This window comes from Rhea americana, unplaced genomic scaffold (genome assembly GCF_003343005.1).
Source record: "Rhea americana isolate MKP2758 unplaced genomic scaffold, rheAme1 scaffold_334, whole genome shotgun sequence".
NCBI lineage: Eukaryota > Metazoa > Chordata > Aves > Rheiformes > Rheidae > Rhea > Rhea americana.
Window position 1 is genome coordinate 497,949 of NW_028186462.1, and position 21,567 is coordinate 519,515.

General features: G+C 41.2%; 1 protein-coding gene across 7 annotated transcripts; it reads left to right on the plus strand.

Moving 5' to 3' along the window:
- The first annotated feature begins 99 nt into the window (after nucleotides 1-99).
- On the plus strand, nucleotides 100-20,871 carry PASK (PAS domain containing serine/threonine kinase). Of its 7 annotated transcripts, none has more exons than XM_085311174.1 (19): nucleotides 100-125; nucleotides 410-611; nucleotides 1,704-1,939; nucleotides 2,960-3,130; nucleotides 4,523-4,663; nucleotides 5,228-5,362; nucleotides 6,105-6,398; nucleotides 6,746-6,908; nucleotides 7,836-7,998; nucleotides 9,167-10,470; nucleotides 11,058-11,236; nucleotides 13,209-13,376; nucleotides 13,977-14,102; nucleotides 14,684-14,818; nucleotides 16,530-16,729; nucleotides 18,060-18,193; nucleotides 19,096-19,242; nucleotides 19,752-19,916; nucleotides 20,324-20,871. In XM_085311174.1, exons 2-19 carry the CDS (start codon nucleotides 452-454, stop codon nucleotides 20,329-20,331), a joined length of 4,029 nt encoding a protein of 1,342 aa, XP_085167300.1. In that variant the 5' UTR covers nucleotides 100-125; nucleotides 410-451; the 3' UTR covers nucleotides 20,332-20,871. The 7 variants fall into 7 exon arrangements, with proteins under 7 accessions (XP_085167300.1, XP_085167301.1, XP_085167297.1 ...); XM_085311175.1 differs by having other exon boundaries at nucleotides 19,752-19,829; XM_085311171.1 differs by lacking the exon at nucleotides 20,324-20,871 and having other exon boundaries at nucleotides 19,752-20,160.
- Nucleotides 20,872-21,567: the final 696 nt, after the last annotated feature.

Below are 21,567 nucleotides of genomic sequence, written 5' to 3' on the forward strand. Positions count from 1 at the left end.
GCCCGCCGCCCCGCGCCTCGGCGTCTGATTGGTTCTCCTGAGTGCCGCTCGCCCACCTCCTTTGCTTATTGGGCAGCGCGGCCAGGGAGTCCCGCCTCTTGCTTCCTCGCGCCCGCGGTTCTGTGGTAACTGCTCTGAGAGGGCGGCGGGTCCGATCCGGTCGGGCGCGGCTGGGGCTGGGGCTGGGGCTGGGGCTGCGCCGTGCAGGGGCCGAGGGAGGACTCGGGTGAGCTGGGCCGGGCCGCACTCCTCGCCACGGGCGGGCTGGGGAGGGCGTTTGTGTGCTGCTCGCTGAATGAACGTAGAGAATTGCTGCAAAAATAACCCTGTTATTTTTTTTTTCAAAAAAATAACTCTGCTGTTAAAACGAGCAGCGAGCGGTACGAATGCTGCTACGTTTCTGTTGCAGACGGTGGCTCTCTAGGCGTGACATGACAACCAGGGTTTGACTATGGCAGCCGAGGCACATAGCTCCTCAGAAGGCTCATCGGCAGGCTCAGCCCCTCAACACCTGACCGATTCTGATAAGCTAAGTAGATCCTACCCCTGGGCCAACAGGAGGAGGAAAAGCCAGCTTTCCGAACTGTGCCGGCGCAGAGCGTCTCTGTCCGGTGAGCAGAGCATCCCGAGATGAATGAGTTCGTGTGTTGTCAGGGAAGATGATTATTCTTTCAGATGGTTTCAGATCTTCTTTCTCCCTCCTTCTGCTACTCCAAAGCTAGAGGTGATAGCAATAAGAAGCTGCCAAAATCCTCTTGTTCAGGCTGGGAGAGTTTTGAGGGACGTATCATTATATGCTTGCTCTGTACTAGTACTCGTGCCGGAGCAACCTGTATGGCTGCTACTGGAGCAGGTTGTCGTAGGCTTGCTGGCTACTTGGTGTCCTAAATATTATGTTCTAAAACATAAAAAACTGCCAAATGGGGAGGAAGATGATATTACAGTAGAATCTGTTAAGGAGGGAAAGAGCTTCTTAGTTTCAAGCATGTCCCAGATATGGATGTCTCTTGTTTTCTCATGGTCAACATATTCATAAGGTACGCAGTGCATAAATGCAGAGGTGTTCTTGTGATGACTTGTTCATCATGCCTCTTCCAGCACAGCTTACCATTGAAAGCTGCTTGCTCTTTTTGTGATGACGTTTGATTGCCGATGCTGCTAGCTGAAGAAACATTTTCTACAGGCAGAACTTCTGAAAATTTTAGTACAATCCCTTGGCACTGTGTAACATAAAACATTGGTGTGGGCATAGGTATTTCAGTGTCAGCTCTTGTGAATAGTTAATTAACTGGCTTCTGACTAACTCAGTATTTAAAAAGGGCTTGAACACTTAAAGTAATTATATTTAATAACAGTTACATTTATAACGAGAGAATTCAAAACCTATCCTTTAAACTCTATTATCTTAAGCGAAAGGAAAATTGACTAGTCTGGTTGAATTTTATGCATGTTGGCAATATTTTCTAGCCCACAAACTGAGTTTAATTGTTCCAGTGGCTGTGACTTAAAAGGACTTATTTATTAGAATTGTTTCTGTTATGTTTAGTTTAATTGATTTGGGTTTTTTTGTAATTTCTAGGAGCATATATTTTGAGATGAAATTACTTGATGGCTGTTTCATCTGACTATTTTATTTTATTCATGCGTAAATATTCCTGTAGTAGACTTCTAGAGCTACATAGTTGATCTTTACCTTCTCACAGGAGAGAAATGGAGCTCTTACTGTTTGTCTTCACTAGCGGCTCATAACATTTGTACCAGCAAACTTGGTAGCTCTTGGGCACAGTGGGATTCTGCCTCTCTCTCCAGTTCCATTGGTAGTCCTGCTTCTTGTTCCTTTTTGCATGCCCTTATTGTGGAGGAATCCAGCCAACACCTTTTAACTGCTGCACGCAGTCCCAACAAAGCCATCTTCACAGTGGATGTCAACACAACAGAGGTACTTGCTGTATGTGATGCAATACTAACTGCTAAACAAAGCAATGCATAACTAGTATAGGTCGTGTGACATCTTATAGGCTCAACAGCTTGTTATTCCTTCTTGTATTTATAGGCAGTTTCCAAATTGTGAAGGTATTTTATAATTGGTTCAAGCTCAATAATTCTGTAAAGACTGGCAATGCATTTATTTCCATCGTAGGTTGTAGTCAGTAAAGTACACAAGACAGTATCAGATGCACTGAGGTCTTGAGTCTCTTTTTCAAACAGAAAAAGGGAATAAAGAAGAATGCAATTGTGATGTGTGGCATGAGGGAAGAAAAGAAAAGCAGAAAATGTTTTGAGCCTTGTGACAAGGAAGCACTTTCACTAGGATGAGCTCATGGTGACATGAGATCTGTCTCCCCCAGTAAATATACTTTTTGCACTGGGAGAGAGAGAATTTCTCTGTTCTTGTCCTCAAAGTAAACATTAGTTTGAAACTGTATACTGAGAATTTAAAGCATTGTTTCATTTTTGACTTGAACTGACAGTTCAGACTTTCCCATCATAAAGAGATAGGGGCTAGACGCATAATCCTGACTTGGCCTGTAAAGAGGCTTAAGGATGTCAATTTATGTGATTTTTGCACATCTTCAGGGCTAGATAATATTTTGTGGCCTGGCCAGGTTTTCTTTGAAAGTGCAGCTCTCTAGTTTTGCCTCTGTAGATACAATAATTTAAGCAACACAAGAGGATGGAGGGGGTAGACAGTAAGAAAGCAGGAAGCTTAAAAGGAAAACAATGTCTCAGACCCTCCTAACAAAGAGGATTGGGTGAGGTTTATCCTGGAACAAGAAGTTTTAGTGAGTTGAGTAGTAAGATTTCAGAACTAAAAAGGACCTCTCTCTTTCCAATGAGAGGTAAAGTGATATTGTCACACATTAAAGCAACAGCATGATGATCTATTGAAGAAACTTGATGCTTTTCTGGATTTTTGTTTGTTTGTTTTCTTTTTCTCTTTTCCTTTCTACTTTTGTAGATTCTAGTGGCCAACGACAAAGCCTGCAAACTGCTTGGATGCAGTAGTCAGGAACTCATTGGTCAAAAGCTGTCCCACCTGATATCAAAATCTGGCCAAGATGTAGTAGAAGCTGTGGGTGAAGAGTACATAGGAGCTGATGGATGCACATCAATGGTTTCGGGAACTGTGGTATGTGAAATGTTCCAGCAAATATTCCCCACCATACACATGCTTTTTGGATTGAGGGGTTTGGGATTTTTTGACATTTTCAATATTATTTCCTGATATAGTTAACTTTATGGGTGTTTGGCAAATAAGCAATTTTTTAGGACTGTTTACTTGTGCAGATATGGGAACTCAAATGATAAAAAATGATTTGGGTGGCACTCGTGAGATCCTTCCAGCTGTCAAACCTTTAGAGTCACGACGATGTGATCAAATGAATGCTTAAAGGACGCTAGATTTAAAAAACAGAAACAAAACAAACGAAGAACAATATAGATTCCTTAAGAAAGAAAAACTTATTACTGAAAAGTTTCCAGTTGTGTGGGTCTTTTAGAATATCCTTAAAATTATTTTTAATTGCATTTTACATGTGACAAATTACTCATCAATCAGATACTGTGAAATGGCTGTGACAAAACATCTTAGATGTGGAAGAGTAGAATTGATATTTTGCTTTTTTGGGGGGTTATTTATAAGAGAAGTGTGTGAGAAGCATCTAAAAATTACTCTTTCGCTGGTATTGTGAGCTGTCACTAAAACATGTTTGGAAAATGAGCTCCCATTCTTCCGGGTGTGTTATTTTCGTACTCAAATTCTCAGCATCTCAAAGCTTGATCTTCCTGTGCCTTCAGCTGAGTTTGGGAAGAAAAATCCAAACTTGAGTAAGTGAAAGCCGGCATTTAAAATTTTAAACAGCTTATGAAGACACAGACTATAAACTACAGCAATTCCAAATATTTTATAGGTTGTCATGGAGTTGCTGTGTAATTCATAAACCCATTCTGTCAAAATCACACAAAAATGATAAAAAGCTTGATATGAATGCTGCAGGTTATAAAAGAAGTAAACATCTGATTTGAGAGGAATCTTCTCCTACAATAAATTAAACTACTGTTTTTGCAGCAGAAAATGAGAACTACCTTACTAATGTGGAGTATTCATTAGCATCATGGGATATACTCAAATCAAGGATCTAGCTGCTGCTTTGAACCCTACAAATTACCGGAATTTCTTTAAATAAGGTGTTTCTGAGTGGTGCTTTTCACTGAATGTAAGGTATTAGATTAACTTCAGCATTTACTATGCTGAAGGAAATAGCTTGAGTCTTCCTGGGATTGAGAGGAAACAAAAGCAACAACAACATGCTGTGTATGATCAGTGAATTGTTTGCCAGCCTTTTCATCGCTATATTAAAGCTGTGTTTCTTCCAATTAAAAAAAATAGTAAGTAGCCAAGACGCAATATTTTTCTAATAATGAGGGAGAGCAAGCTTGGGTCAATATCTTATTCTTGTTTGAACTTCTTGATTCATAACCACAGTCTTGAATTATGATTGCATCTGTATTTCTTGGAAAGGTGGATGTTATAGGCCGTTTCAAAGAGAAGATCCCTGTCTCGGTGTGGCTGAGGCGAATGAGAAGCAAGGACAACCAGTGTTGTGTGGTTGTGCTGGAACCAGTGGAAAGACTCTCAGCTTTTGTTTCCTTCAGGGCTGATGTGAGTGTTTTTCTAGTGATCCAATTACAGCAGTTTTTGACAGAGTGTGTGCAAATTAGATACATCTAATAATTTCCGTGGGCAGATTATTACTCATGAACATTAATTGTATGCATAGTACTGCCTCAAACTAGAATCATACGCATAGGACCTGTGCAAATTTCTTTCATGCTGCTCACCTTGATATTCAATTAGTCACATTAAAATACACTGTCCCTTCTCCAAAGGTGTCTTAGACTGGAACAGTGAAAGTTTGGCAGGGGGTTATTTATGGCAGGGGTTCTTGTGAAGGGAATCAGTTTGCTGAGGAAAAATTCTATGAGGAATCTTAGAATCTTCTGCCACTCCCCTATGACAAGGAGTGGGTTCTCCACACAATAATGTCAGAGAAGCGTTTCATTATAGCATGTCTGCTTTTACTGAGTCAATTGTTTAATTCTGCTGTCTCTTCATGGATGTCTCCTGCCATTTGATTAGATACTTGCAGAAACTGTTGTTAGAGGATTGACTGGATTATGTCTAAAATGCTAAAATTAAAATAGTCCTGTAAATTCTCTTCCCAAGGGAGAGATTATATCATGTGACCTTCTTTTTGCCCATCTCCATGGTTACCCATCGTTGGAAGACGTAATTGGGCTCAACATAAAGGACCTGATTCCTTCTGTGCAGATTCCTCCTCTGGGCAAAAAAATCCCCAAGGTATGGTATAAGCTTCAGCCAGGCTCTTCCATACTATTTGCACCTGGGCCATAGGTGCACATTGGTTTCCCTTCTTGTATAACAAAAGGAAGCATTTTCAGAGAGAAGCAGAAATCCTCTGGAAAAAAAAGAGTATGCTACTTATTTAGATGGCTGCTGTCTGGATGTTTTCTAGGGATGAGACCAAGGCCTGACCTGTCTCTTTGAGATCTGTCCTTGAGAAAGAGACCTTTTTCCACTCCATGAGAAACCTGGTTTCTTTAGGAAACCATACTGTCTTTCAGCCCCCTAATGCTTCTTTATATTCTTTGGATATTTTATATTCTTTATATTCTTTGGACAATTTCAGTTATGTTTGTCTGAAGGGTGAAAGTTTAAAAAATAGGCAGATCTTGCAAATGGCATTGGGTGAAGGGGAGGAGACAGGTATATGGAAGAAGCCTTGTTAATGCCTCAGTTGCTGACAGGCTGTGGCATGGACTTGCCCTGTCTTCAGAGTCAGGATGTTCTTACAGGAGTTCAACACCGGGTTACATATCCTTAAAAAAAAAAACTTTGATTTTGATATTTACAGGATTTTATTGGGTTTTTTTTTTGTTTGTTTGTTTTTGCCTGTTCCTTCTCTCTGTCCTTTTTTTCCTGAAAACTTTTCTGTGTAACTTTATATGAATACTAGCATAAAAATAAAGTGGTTGCTTAGGGCTTTTATTTATTTATTTATTTTTTGCCTGCTTTTATTTAGAATCTCAGGATCCAGAGATCTGTAGGTCGATCCAGAGAGGGTAACACATTTCCTCTCAGTTTAAAGCTGCAAGCTAGCGCTCCGGAAGAGGACAAAGCTGCAGTGCAGAAAGATGGCATTCCACAGACAGAAAAAGAAACTTCTTTCACAGACTATCATTATTCTGCTACAGTCAGGGTTTTTTCCACCATCAGTGGCATTATTACTCTCCAGCCAGATGGAACCATCCATGGCATCAAGGACAGTTTTGCTTTAACACTGTTTGGCTATGAGAAGAAAGAACTGTTGGGAAAGGTAAGGTAGGAATTTTAATCTCCCTAAAACGACTGTTATGTTGGGCAACACATCCATGGGAGTTGTAAAGCCACCTTCAATGCTCAATTTGGTGCGTGACAAAAGTCTGCATCCCACTTGTTCAGGGAGGGAATTGTTGGATAATACATAAATTCTCTTGTTGTAATTGCTAAGTCTTGCAGTGCCAAGGGATTGGAACAAATTTCAAACAGCCCACAGCAAGCTGCGCACCTCTGTGTTCTCCACCAGTGAGGTGGATTGTTTTTGCCTGGCTCTCCATGAACAACCCTATTTGCCCCCAACATATGAAAGTCAGCTTAGCTTCATAAGGTTTCCTTCCGTTTTAGAACATTACGTTCCTGATCCCTGGTTTCTATAACAACATGGACAGAAGCAATGACCACTCCTTGCCATTGCCTCCCCTTGACGACTCTATGGGAACAGAAAGCGCAGGTGTCTTTGGAGGTGTTACTGCCTCCCACACGACTGACTCGGGCTGCTGTAACAAAGGTAAAATGAGCAAAGAGAGATTTGCCCCTGAATATGGGAGTGTGCTTTGTAAGAGCAATTTATGTCTTTGCAGTTCTTTGCCTAGAAATACACAGCTGCATTGGAAACAATGCACAGCTGCTATTGGAGCAAGGAAGAGTTAGCAGACAGCGTGCAAATTCTTAAATAACTCTTTGGTGAAGTGATACCTTTGTAACCTAGAGGTAATTCATTTCTTCAGTGAGGAAGCACTGGCACTCAGACATTACAAATGGAATATTTGTTCTAGATTCTATATTTGTTCACTTATTCTCTTCTTCTGCAGGTATAATAATACATGCTTTACTGCATCTTGCAGCCTCATGATTTTTCCCTTTTGATCTTCTGTCACTGAGGAAAGAAGGAAGTCTTTTTATTATTCTGAGTCTTTCTTTTAAAAATGTTTAGACTATGTACTATTTGCTTTCTTTGTCCTGCAATTCCAGTGAGTTATGCAAATGCAATTTAAAACTTTTTTAAATTCTTAGCATTTGGAATGGGGAGTGTATGTGTGTTTTGGCCTTTCTTGCTGCTATTTGTACAGTAGCTTTATTTCCAGTCTCTGTATAGCTATCTGCCTTTCTTTGGTCTCTGAAATCAAAGTAGCTAACCCAGGAGGCTAATACCTATGCAATTGCTTTGATAGGAAAGCAAATTTTAGCAGCCCTGAAACATATACTTTACTACCTGACTTGACTTCTTGGACTTAATCAGACTGCTGCTATGGTGGAGCGCTTGTGTTTAGGCCATGTTGTTGCCTTAATCAAGTCTTTTATACCCTATGTCTCGGGGATGACATAAGCAATACAATTCCCAGATTTTTCCTTTTTTTTTTTTCCTTAACTGCTCTATATATTGATGCATAAACATAGGCTAAATTGGTATGGTTTTCTTTCTTGTTTGGTACAGGAAACAACCATTTGGCTTCATCTTCAACCAGAGATGAAGAGCAGAAATTAGAAAGAAGACACAGAGAAGACAATATAATAAATACTGGGACCAAGCAAAAGACTGGGAGCTGTTTCTTATGTACTCCTTCCTCTTCTGAAGTCTCACCAACAACTACTAATAGGTAGGCATTTCATGGACGGTGTGGTCACCTCTAAAACTCAAGCCTGCTAATGGTAATAACAACATTTTTTTTCTAAAGCTCTGTGATATTTGTAGGAAGATTTAATAAGAATCTTCTGCACATGTTCTTTTTGGAAACCCAGTGCCTTTTGCAAGACCAGCTCAGTTTTGCCTACCTTAGAATTTTCGTTTAGATCTGTACAGTCTATAACTGTAAAATTACAGGAGTCTCATCCCTAATGGGTAGCAAATACTTCATCTAGGCTGGGGAAGGTAATTAGGTTCTGTCATCACTAGATCAGAAACAATGGATGTTTCTCTCCTTCCATGGTAAATGCCAGCTATTATTGCACTGAAGTCATGCTACCTGGAAATGAATTCTAAACCCTATACCTCCTGACGGTCAGGGTAACCGTCACGTCATCCATTAAGACAGAGAACTCCTGTTACTCCAGTACAGCCATTTTTATTGCACCTAGGTCTTTTTCCTGTTACAAGATTAGAAATTCTGCAGAAGCACCTATATGATGCACACAGTTTACTTTAAGTGAAATTTTAAACCTTCCACCCTTAACAATTTTAACTCTCAGAAAATGTTTACTATGTTTTCTTCATATACGGGCTATTACAGCGCTGTTCTTGCCGCTTTTTAAGCAGACTGATACTGACTCATTGTTTCCTTGTGCTTTTTTTCATGTCTCTCTCAAATCCTAGTGAGTGTTTTGCTGCCTGGATTGTTTTCCTGTTCTTTATTTTTATGAATAAAAATGTTGGTAAAATACCTTGTGCAGTAGGCTCCAATGAACCATGTTTGAGCTGATGGCTGAGAACACAACAAGAATCTTCTAGAAGTGTCCTGCCACATGTAATGGCTTTCTGTTGTGGTAAATGAACTGTGCAATATATTTAGAAGTTGAGTCAGAGAAGGAATTAATCCATAGGAGAAAAGTTCCATTCAAGTGTAGTGGCTTGGTAAAGCTGGAATTTGTTATGATTTCAGATGTCTGTACAAAGTACTTTCTGCCTTTTCTCTTTTAAGTTTAAAAAGAAAAAGATTGGCGCAGGTTTTAAATAGTCAATATAGTACGTGTATAGTGGGTGGCATACAGATGACTCTTTTCTCCTCCTTTTGTCATCATGATATAACTAATAACTTTGAATCCCTGCAGTGAGGATGGCATTGTTGCCAGCGGGTTGTCAGCTCACCATAGCGAGATGTCACCTGAACGCTGGCTTGACACAGTCAGAGCAGTGGAACAATGCAGAACGGTGGAAACTGCAGGATCAGATAATTCTCTAAAGATGCTCTCTCCAAGGGTCTTTCCCCTGTCATCTGATTCAGGACAGTTGGATTTAGGTCAGAACAGAAAAATAATGGTAAGAAGCAGTGATAGTCCACTGTCTGGTGCATTTGTGATGCTACAAGGGAATGCAAGTGAGACGAGTAGCTCACCTAACCAACTACAAGTTGATCATCAAGACCTCAAAAAAGTAGCCTGTCAGGAGATCTCTGGGTTACCTTCTCAACTTCTGAAACATCAGCACTTCACTGATACTTCAGGAAAAGGTTCTTCAGCAAACATTGCCTGGTCTCCTGCTTGTTCTAGGCTAGAAGACGTGTTAGATACTCCATCCAATAGCTTGGTTAAGCCTTCTTCTGATGTTACTTGTATCTCACTTGGAACCCCAACGATAGATGAACCATGGTCTGGGGCAGCAACTGACTGCATACAAGACTTTCAAAGCCATGTGCTTACAGAGAAGCTGTCAAAAACAAACTTGACGTGTGATGCAAAGCATTCCAATCTTAAGCACACTGTAGTTGAAAACAGCATGCCAAATGATGCTTCATCTTTCCTCACAAGTGGAAGAAATGGTATCCAAGTTGTTTGTTCAGGAAATACAACAGCTTGCAGTGCTTCTGCACCAGGAGCTGCCTCAGCCTTTGAAGGTATTAAAGAATTGGGCACTGAGCTGAACTGCATTTGCTATGGCCTTGAGGAACTGGATCTGAATATTGGTGTAGAGGAGAACTCAGCCAATTGTTCAGGCGCTGCTACAGCTCCCGTAGGAGTGTCCTGTAATGCAGTGGACTCTGCTGTAGGTGATAGGCTGGTTCAGGACAGTGCTTTTTCAACAAGGCAGGAAAAGCAGCTATTGAACAGTGATGCCACAGAAGATGGTTCTGGGTGGCTGGCCTCTAGAAGGCATTTGGGAAACTCTGAAGAATCCTCCAAAGCATTTCTTGAGAAGCCTGAAACTCTTGCAGAGACTGTGGTGGATAACCTGAACAAAAATCCACTGAACGGTAAAGGTAATCCTGAAGAAGACTCTCGGTTGCATATGAAGCAAAATGTACAGGTACAAGTAACTTCTACCCCTATGAAACAAGAAGGCAAGTTGAAACTCAACTCAGAGATACTGGAAGGCAGCTACCGTGGGAATTGCTATCACAGAGATGGTTCTCAATTAAGTAAGTTAAACCTATTTCTCCTCTTCCAAAACCTCTTAACAGGACACTTCTTCACCCACTCTTTTGTAGAAAGCAGATAAGCTTAAGTGTCTGGGAGGAGAAACAACATTTAAGTCTACTTGGAAAGCAATAAAAGAACAAATGTTCTAAAAGAAAAAGTTACTTTAATCCAGATAGAATAAGGAAAACTGGTCTTAAAACATGATTGAAAGCTTTGAACCTCATAGCTGTTTTTGAACAAAAAGCTTAAACTCCATTGTAAAACTTGTATTTCATTGTGTAATGGAATGTGTTTCTCATCCATTCAGTAAGATTCGGTGGCTGGTTGTACAAAATCTGGAATGTGAAGCCGCCCACTTCCATTAAAGGGAGAATGATGGGAGTAACCTCTAAGTATCTCTAGAACACCTGCACTTTTGCAGGCTTCCTCTGATTCCTTAGTGAGTAGGTGTCCCCTCCAGGAAATAATGGAGAAAATGAAGACATTCATTTTCAAGACGTTATCCCAAATAAAATAGAAGATCTGTGGTCTCACTCAACAGTAAAATTTCATTCCACCATTTTAACTCGCTCACCTGTTTCTACAGGTATACTCTTTGAAGTGAAACGTGTAGAACTGCAGGATTCTGCTGTGCTCTTCTGTGTCTGGGTGGTGAAAGACTTTCTACAGAGCCAGAAAGAAGCAACAAAGACTCCGTTTTTGTTCTCCAGTCTAGCGAGCTCTGCCCAGTCTATAGCAGATTTTTCTGCACACAGCCTTGGAGAAGTAAGAAACTGCACTATTTTATGATGTCGAGCACTTCTCTTGCTTGGTTGTCAGGCTGAACCGAAGGTTGTTAAGTTTTTCACATCATAGTAATGTCATGGCTTGGTGGGGAATGTTGCTGTTTCCTTATTTTCCTGTTTGTATGTCAAAAGAAATTTTTCTTTTTGGGGGGGGGGGGCTGCCATGAAAAGGACCAATTACTATTCTTTAACGCTTCTGGGAGGGTGTGTTTGGTTCAGGGTAGTTAGCTTCCCAATCTGAACAATAAAATTACCTAATTTTCAATTTGTTCTTAGACTGGTTTAAGTACCTTTACATCAGAGATTTACACCAGTGTAATGAGATTATTTTTTAAATCAGTGTAATCAGACTGACACAGGCGATGTGACATTTTTAAAAAAGGAAATACTAGACTGAAAAAACTTCCACGGCAACTTACGTCAACAAAAGGGAACAACATTTTTTAGCTGCCTGCTGGGATGCTGTATTCAATGTGGTGTACAGAAAACTACTGCTGTGTACGTGAACAGTGGTGCATGTGCTAATGCCATAAAGTCTGAACACTGAACTCACGCCTGCTTTTTAATCAGTTATGGGATGTAAAGCTGACTATACTTTTACCAGAGCTGGAGAGGGAAAATACTATCTTTGAATGGATAAAGATGATGTTCTAGACTCCTTGAACATGCATGCCCTAGATCTTTGTTTAGCTGGATTTTATATGACTTTAGCAAAGATGTATAAACACATGTGTGTATGCACGCATGCATATTTGGACAGCTTACGTGTAATATGTACAGTGGGGATAGTTCCAGGCTATAGCATACTCTGAGAAGCTGCCTTTTACTGAAATATATTTTGTTTTGTTTATTTTTTCCCACTTTAATCAGTGATCTGGAAGATAAAGTACATATCTGAGTGAAAAGCTACAGTCAATTGGCAAGTCTTGCTGTTTGGAATATTTTTTATAAGATTTTGGAGGGCTGAGTAACAAGGTGGCTCTTGAGTTTCCTTTGGAAAATTGTTTTCTATATATATGTGTGTGTATATGTGTATGCACATGTATGATTAAATATTGGAAGTTTTCACTGTTCCATGGAGCAATGTAGATCCACATTTCATTATTGAAAACAAATCCTCCCATTACATTTGCCATGTTTCTTCTCGGTATGGAATAATGTGATGGTTATGATGATACTCTGTTCTCAGGCACTTCGGATGCCACCCTCTGTTGGAGAAGCTTACTAATCACTGAGCCAGACACCCCAAAACCTTATACTCAAAGCAGGAGGAAATTACGTTGTGTTTAATTTCTCATGCGGAACTATAGGTCTTGGTAGACGGCCTGTAGTGTTTCCTTAAAATGGATTTATTGGGGTATTCCTTAAACTTGTTTTCTTTCTCTGTCACCCTAAGAAAGCTCTACAGAACTAAAATGCTCTCTTACCAGGGAGTTCTGTAAACACTGGAAGTTAAATATCTTTTATATGCTAGAGCATTTTAGCTTAGTGCAGCAAAGAGAAATTGCCAAATTTATTGCGTGGGCTTAAAGCACTTTTTTTAGTTCTGTCCATTTAGAATACAGTTACTTGGAAAAATGACAGCATCAGAAGTAACCTACTTTTTTATTATAGGGCAAATAAAATATTCATTTGCTGAAAATCCATGATTTTATTTTCCTACTTGCATAGAGAAGTTTGTGCAAGCACCTAAAGTGCATGTTCTTTGGTTTTCTTTTCCTTTTCCTTGAATTAGCCGTATTGGTAGCTGCTGAAATCAAACTGTTGAATTAAATAGTCTTGTATGGTGGTGGTTACATCAATATACAATTCCTGCTATCAAAAGCAAAGATCACTCTCTTCAGTTATTCTTGTGGATGTGTATTTTCTTTTCAGAGTTTACTTCATTTTACAAACATTATTCTGTAGTTTACTCACTTTCCTTTTCTTGCTAATTTTTTATCTATACCTAGGCTATCAGATCAACTTCACTTTCAGAGAACTCCCGAAGAGCTGAAGAGCTTGAAAGACTAAAGGCTTGTGAGGGAGAATATGCAAGAAAATATGACACCCTCCGTCTTATCGGCAAAGGATCTTTTGGCTTTGTCTGGACTGCCAGGTGCAAGAAAGATCAACAGGAGGTTAAATATTTCTTCTAGATGTCATTGTAATGATTATTTCGGATTGAAATTGAAAAGTTAGAGCATTCATAGAGCTTAACAGAATTGCATGTTTTAATCTTTGTTCGGTAAAGAGAATGACAAACCCCAAAGTCTTTTGTGCCAAGGCTTAAGGATGTGGTTACTTTACAGTGGAATAGTCATGTTGAGGTTTTGGGATCCTAGTCTTTATCAGCAGAAGGGTTCGGGGTGTTGAGAGGCAAGTTCTGGTGTTTCTCTGTATGGATGTTTAACTGCTCATTTATCTCTACTGTAAACCTCTTCCAGAGGTTACTACTGCTGTAACTGAGTTGAAAAAAGAGAGCTTGCTTCTTAAAGCCCTTGGAATTCAGAGCATCAATAAAAATAAAATGAATGATGGATATCTTCCATTTATGTGTAGCATTTGGCTTCTAGGACTCAATTAGTTCAAGTATATTTAAAAATAGTATAAACAGTGCGTATTGGCTCACTTCTAGCCTTCTAGTAATATCGGTCACTAACATTTTTCTGTGAAATTAACTTACTGAATACTTAAAGCCATGTTTTTACAGGCAATACTAAATGTTATTTTCTTTGTAGGTTGTGGTAAAGTTCATCTGGAAGGAGAGAGTATTTGAGGACTGTTGGGTAGATGATCCTGATCTAGGGAGAGTTACTCAAGAGATTGCAATCCTGTTGAAGGTGCAGCACCCCAATATCATTAAGGTACAGTAACTCAGAGCAAATGCAGTTTGAACTGTATCAGTCTATTCCTTTGACTGCTTAATGTCTCATGCTCCTCTTCAGGAGTGAGGAAGTGTTTTGTATTACAGCTGCCTTTTGAGGAACTGAAAAAACCTAGTTATCCTGCTTTGTTTGAGGGTATGTTACAGTGCATTATCACACCCTTCCAGGGACTTTTGCCTAAAGCATTTGATGTAAACACAGATCTGAAAGTGTGGGTCTAACAGAAGAAAAGCCTATGCATTATTTTAAGATGATAGGATGCATGTCTTGGCAGTGGAAGTATGCTGTCAAGTCTAACCACTTAGTAGTTCAGTAAATAATTTGGATATATATCTTGATTTCTGTTCTCTTGTTTTTTTTTCCCCAGAAAAATAATTCCTCATCATTTTGATTCTTCTTTCAGTTTTAATTCTGCACTCTCCTCAAGAAATATTTGTGCTCAGTGAAATGGGACTTCAAAGATTATGATATACTTTGACTAAGTCACCCAAGAGGGAAACAATGTTTGTAAAAGCAGTTTGAGGTTGAAGCACATGTTAAAAAGAGTCTGTTATTTATAGGTACTGGATGTATTTGAAAATGAACAATTCTTCCAGCTGGTGATGGAGAAGCATGGATCTGGTCTGGATCTCTTTACATTCATTGATAGTCAGCCTAACTTGGATGAACCATTAGCAAGCTATCTGTTCAGACAGGTGAGAGCTGGCAATGTACATTTGCTACATGCAGGAAAAAATTCATTAATGTTAGAACTGAGACCCTGTGTCATTCAAAAGAATTTCTGGCTAATCAGTAAGCACTGATGTATTCCCAGGATCATACTCGATAACTGCAGAACTTTTCTTCGATAGTCTATAGGGCTGATGCTGTAAACTGAAATGCTGCCTAAAAAACCTTTCTAAGGTTTATGTAGAAACCTGTAACACAGAAACCTTGACAAGATCTTACTTCAGGTGAGGATTTTCTACAAAGCTGTCACTTCCTGGCAATGCCTGTGGCAGCGAGCACTCCCAGTACCCGAGATGCCTGTTTGTATAGCAGCTGCCTCTATTTCGCTGTTGGAGAAAAGAAGGAAGGCTCCCAGAAGTTGCCCCAAACCTCACTATAAGTCACATTTTCACTTAGATCAATACTTGTTTTAGACTCATTACAGGAGCAGAGGGACAGAGCACTGGAGCAGGTTGCCCAGAGAGGTTGTGGAGTCTCTTTCTCTGGAGATACTCAAAGCCTGCCTGGATGCAACCCTGTCTAACATGCTGTAGGTGACCGTGCTTGAGCAGGGGGGTTGGACTAGATGATCTCCAGAGGTCCCCCCCAACCTTCCTGATTCTCTGGTTCTATGAATTTAAAATCAAGGAGTTATCTTGGATCTGAAAGTGGGATAATGCAAAATAACTCAAGCATTTTGCTATGGGTCAGGAGCCTGCCTGAGAACTGAATTGTGATTTGTTTGTTGCATAGCAGTCTGCAACAGCAATCCCTGCGTAGTTCCCCCTCATGTGTTTTGGAGTAAATGCCTTGCTCTAAGGAGAAGTGTGCAAGAATTACTTTGCACATGGTAACCCACTGCTGTGTCTGTACCCTCTTGCTTGCGACACTGGTGACAGCTTAACTGCTGCACCTTCTCTGCATCTGCGTGATCTTGTGCAGCATGTGTTCACAGACTGCGGTCTGTGGTCCCTTTATACTTCTGATGGGTAAGCTCTTTTCTTAAACCAGCCTTGAGTTTATAGGAGTTCTTTGTTATTTCATACCTCTACAGTATTTCTCTGCAGAGGGAGCTTTGTATTATAAATAGAAACTTTTCTCCCTTAACTATCTGCTTTTCTTGCTGAGATGTACTCTGGAAGGGATCAAGATTGTTTCCAAGGTGATATAATTGTGATGCTATTCTTAATTATGGCATTATAGCATGAATCGTGCAGAAAGAAGAATGGGATTGAGGAGGAGTATACTGTTTACATGAAACTTCACTCTTAAATGCTTTGTCATCCTGCAGTATTGGAGGCACACACTAATAGCCTTCTGGGAAAATCAAAGGACCCTCCAAAAAAAAAAAAAAAAGGCTAGGATAAAAATAAAATAGCCTGCAGGACTGTAACAGTACACACGGGTACTTCTTACCAAAACAATAAGTGCACTGTGATTACAGCAAGCCTTCACCCTGCACATTTGTGAGATGAAGGCAAACTAAGGCTTTTTCAAGCCCAAGGGCACTCTAACTAATACCTATCGCAGCAATCCTGACAGCCATTCTGGCGTTCATATGCAGTTACCAAAATTAGGATCGGGATCTTGTTTACATAGCCTTAACGCGAAATGTGGCTACTGGAATTCTGTTACTACGTAGCTTCTCCAGAAGGCTATCTCTGTGCACTCAAACCTAGTTCTTTCCTCCTCTTTCAGCTTGTATCAGCTGTGGGGTATCTCCACTGCAGAAACATCCTTCACAGAGATATCAAGGATGAAAACATTGTCATTGCTGAAGATTTCACAATTAAGTTAGTGGACTTTGGTTCAGCTGCCTACCTGGAACCTGGCAAATTGTTTTATACTTTCTGTGGGACAATTGAATACTGCTCACCAGAAGTGCTATCTGGCAAACCGTACGTCACCGTCGAAGTCATCGTTGTGTGTTTTGTCAAAAGTGCGTGTGTGTGTGTGTGCGCACCCGTGCAGGGTTGAAGTGGCCAAGCTGCTTTGATAACGGTAGTCTATAGTGAGACTTAGGGCACTGTAGTGACAGAAATTACTTGTGCAGGCTTCAATACAAAAATTGTTTCTGACTGAGCCTGTTGACAGGCTTTCTTGTTGTGCAAAGCCTCGTACTAATGTCTGCCATACTACACGCATCACTGCAACAGCAAGCTTGTGGTTTCCATTTCCAGGCTGGTAGAAGAGTCTAGACAAGTTGTGTTGTGACCTGAATGTGTCCTTTCCTCCTTGATCTTTCGCAGTATGCACATCAGCTTGATAACCATCCCTTCATACCTGTGTATGAACACACTGATTTGTCTATACTAGTAGATGCTGTTTTAGAGAGGTGGTATGAGCAAGTATTGCTGTATAGTAGCTGCTCCTTAGTATGTATGTGTTTCATACTTCTGGAAAAAGGTGGTCCATCCTATTTCTCTTCTCACACGTTCTGCTCCTGTCCTTCTGCTTGCTTCCTGATTGTGAAATTTTCCAGTTTGATCATTGCTCATCTCCTCTCTGATTTTGTGCTCCTCTGAAGTCCAAGATTCTTCTGTGGCAGCCTCTTTTGCTGCTATTTTGGATGTGCTGCCCAGGTCTCAGCTACCTTTTCCCTATTCACTCTTCCCTGAATGGAAGCTTTACATCCCAAGATGGTAAATATTAATTGTATGTGCAAGTATGTCATCTTTCTCTCCTTTCACAACTGTTTTCGTGGGTCCTCCAGGTAGCTCTTCTTAACAGTGAGAAAAGTTAAGGAAGGAGGAGAGGAAACCACTGCTGGAAACTACATGGAATCTCAACATTTATTTCAAAATTAACTTCTGTTTGGAGAGAGATGGCAAACAGAACTCCACCGAAATGTCAAATCTTCCATTCAAATATTTAAACGATACTTTCAGCTGATGACCAAAACGGAGGAGACTTAAGTCCTCTTTTCACCAGCTATGCAGATAGATAAACGGTTCTCCATTAGACTAAAGAGGTCTAGGTGCATATTGTACATACTCATCAGCTAAAACTGGTTGACCATTCTTTGGTTATTTTTCTTTCATGGAGAAAGATAATATAGACTTCTCAGAAAAATGCAAGAGCCTTATTAGAATTCTCATAAACTTCCTATGGTAAAAATGGAAAACAACGGTTAGCAGCTTTCCCCCCCCCCCTTTTTTTTTACATTCTTTAGCACACAATTGTATATTTGCAGCCTGAATTTGTGGAAACTTGTGCATCTCTACATAGGTACCAAGGTCCCGAGCTGGAGATGTGGTCACTTGGTGTCACCCTTTATACCCTAATATTTGGAGAGAATCCCTTCTGTGAACTGGAGGACGCCATGGCAGCTGACCTCAATCCTCCTAGGGTTGTGTCAGAAGGTGAAATTTTTTGCATTTGCTTTTCTAAAAGGGCAGATCTCCTAGGAAAGTATGAGCAGAAAGAAGAGAAAACTGGATAAACTGTTCCAAATGTGCTCTGCAATGACTTAAAAAGCTGTTCCCTGAGGCAAAGATATTCTCCTGAGACTAGCTTTGCAGTCCTTTATGCATACAGTTAATACAGTTATCTACTATATGCTTTAGTCTTTCAAATTCTAGACCTTTCATTTATTATGATGAATTGAGCTATCAGCTTGTTGAACTTCAGTGAGGTTTATATCTGAGTAAACCAGAGCAAATAATGTCTGATGGGAAGGTTCAATCTAGTAGATAACTTTAGATCTGTAACAGCACCTGTATAATAATGCTAATCCAATTTCATCTCACTTGAACCAAACCAAACAGTATGTTACTTTTGTGTGTGATGATAATTTGTTGATGTTCATAACTTCTGAATGAATTGCGTGGCTTGATCTCACAGGAAGAATATAATTGGTCTTGCTTTCCATCGGGGGTATAGAAAACTAATTGCATGTCAGGCTAATGACGTCTTCATCAATAAATTCTCTCTGTGGTCCTAGGAGCCCTATGTTTATAAGGTTTCAGTGGTGCTCCAACTGACTGGTAAATTCTTGAAGCTTTCCATGAATGTTAAATACACCTTTAATCACAGATCGAATATGATCCCATGTGACACCTCCCCCCCCCCCCCCATGACTGCAAGACAAGACTGGGCTTGCAAACAGTGAGTTATGGTTGCCTTCCTGGCATTTCTTTCCACATCTGCCTCCCCCAGTGTCACAATTTTGCTCTCAGTTTGCTCTTTTTACAACCTGGAAATCTCAGATCATTCCCAGAGCTAAGTACACAGGAATATATTTGAATAATTTGCCTCTCCTCAGGTCTCATGAGTCTGATTGCTGGGCTTTTGCATCCAGTTCCAAAGCAGCGCACAACTCTAGCGAAGTTAGTGGAGGATCCTTGGCTGAAGCAGCCTGTGAACCTGGGTAATTACACCTGGGAAGAAGTATACATCTCTGCTGAGGCAGGTGAGACGCTGTTCCGAAGGCTTTCCTCCTCCACCCAGGTCCTACCAGGCACAGAAGAAGGATTTCTATGAAAAGGCTTAACTTGGATTAGCAAGATAACTTCCTGTTAGCACCTTGCTTTCAGGAGGTGGGAGGACAGCCATCCTATGTCCTGCAGCTCAGCTAGGAGTTGGGCAGATTGTGTGTCCTTTTAGCAAGTGAGTGAAATTGCAGCTGTTTGGAATTGACAGCTTAGGCTAAGGGAATCCTCCTAGAACTGCCATTTTTGACCATTTGGCTAATATTCCAACCAGACCAGCTTTAAACTCAGCTCACAGCACTTACGGAGATGTGGAATCATAGCAGTTTCCTGACGATCTCCAGAGGTCCCTTCCAACCTTACTGATTCTATGAATGCAAAGTAAAATCATCTGATATCTAAACGCGCTTAGTTTGAAGTTATGCTCGTTGACTAGTGGGACTTGTAGTTCATTCTTAAATGCTATTACACTGCTTCTCTTTCTCCCTAGAAAGCAGCAGGCTCAGAAACGGTTTTGGTGAGCGCACACGCAGAGACAGCTACCCCCTCCCGGCTCGGTACATGGAGGGTGAGGCACGCTTGAACACCTCCGACCGTGAGCACACAGATCCCCACCTGCAAGGAGCGGCCGCCACTTTGGAGTGCCAGGACTCAGGTCTCGGGCATTGCTGCAGTCTCTCTCTGCAGTAGAAGTCCTTTCCTGTGAACGATAGCTCACTTACCGCAGGACACGTACTGCCACTCAAGAACTCACAGAAATGAATTTTTAAGCACTTCTCTTTTGTAGAAAATGGGAGTTTTTGAGAAATTCTGAGTGCAGTAACGCTGTAAGGAAGGCTTGTGATGTGAACCATTTTGTGTAGTCTCATGGGACAACCTTTGAAAAATCAGCTTCCCCCCCCCCCCCCCCCCCCCCCCCCCAGTCTGCTGCGGTATGCAGAAACTGTTGATCTTACCCCAATTGTTTCTGTTCTTCCCCAGAAAAGATAATTAGATGCACACAAAGCATACGTGAGGAACTTGGTAATAAGTTCTGACTGTGTTTCTCTTTTACTGAACTAGGCTTCTGATGCCCGTCACAGTCCAGGATCTGGCCTGGTTGCTTCTACACGGCTGAGGAGCCCCCCAGTGCTCCGAGGGAGCAGAGCCATCCTGAAGGGATCATTTCAGTGCTCTTGTTCAGTCAGTGGGAAATTGGTTGTTGAGCCCCAGGCAGCAATGGGGTTGTTGAAGAACAGTGTTTCTTCTTGTCCTGGGCACATTGCTAATGCTGCTAGTGCTGTGAGTTTGGAGGCGTCTAGGGGGACACCGGTGTTTGAATGCAGGCAAGGAGGGAGCAGGAAATCTTCACCGACTTCTCTGATATTCTGCACTTAGTGTTAGGCAGGGCAGTCTTGAACTGCTACACTGATTCCTCGAGAAAAGCTTCTAGCTAATATATGTTTATATAGGATGTGTTTTAAAGCACTAAGTGAAGGATTTTAATGCCTATTTTTTTAGCTGTTCAGAATTGAGATTATATTTTTAGTGGCTGTTTTTACTTTTATACATAGTTTCCCTCTTTCCTCAAAGTAAATGAATAAACATCTTAAGTCGTGTTTGTTCCCTGCCATTTGGGTATTGCTTGGAGTTTGTGTGCACAAAATTTTTGCTGTTACCTCAAAACCCAGCAATTTCCATGATGTGCTTCCCCCCCCATCTCTTTTTCTTTTGTCCAAGTCCTCTCTTGATCCTCAAAAGAATTTTAGGAAAATATTCTTTCATTTTAACAAGACAAAGATACTGGAAAGAAAACTTAGATTCAGCTAAGAGAACTGTCTCTGACCCATTCAAAATATTGACACGTAAGTAATAAAATCGCTTCTTAGCTCTACTTTGTGTAGTGAGATAGAGACCCTGCGAGGAGAAACACAGGGGCTTTCCTGGATAAAAGTAACCGACTCTCTTAATGCCACCTAAACTCCTGAAAGAGCAGCGCTGAGCCCGTGTGCCTCTCCCCCGGCGGCACTGCTTAACTGCTCCGATTCACGGGAAAAACACAGCCGGAGCTGAGCCAAGGCACGGAGGCAGGGCCCGCTTCTGGTTCCAGTTCCCGGCGACTCAGCTTCGCGCTGAAATTTGGGAAGCGCCTTCCCAAGGGGGCGCGCGGGCTCCCGCCCTTTCCCCCCCGCGCCGCGGGCTAAGGGGAGGAGGAGAGCGAGGTCCGGCTGAGCGTGAGCGGGGGGAAAAACCAGCCCCCGAGCGCGGCCCCGGGGCGGAGCGCGGCGCCGCCCCCTCGCCGTGCCGCGCCGTGCCGTGCCGCGCCA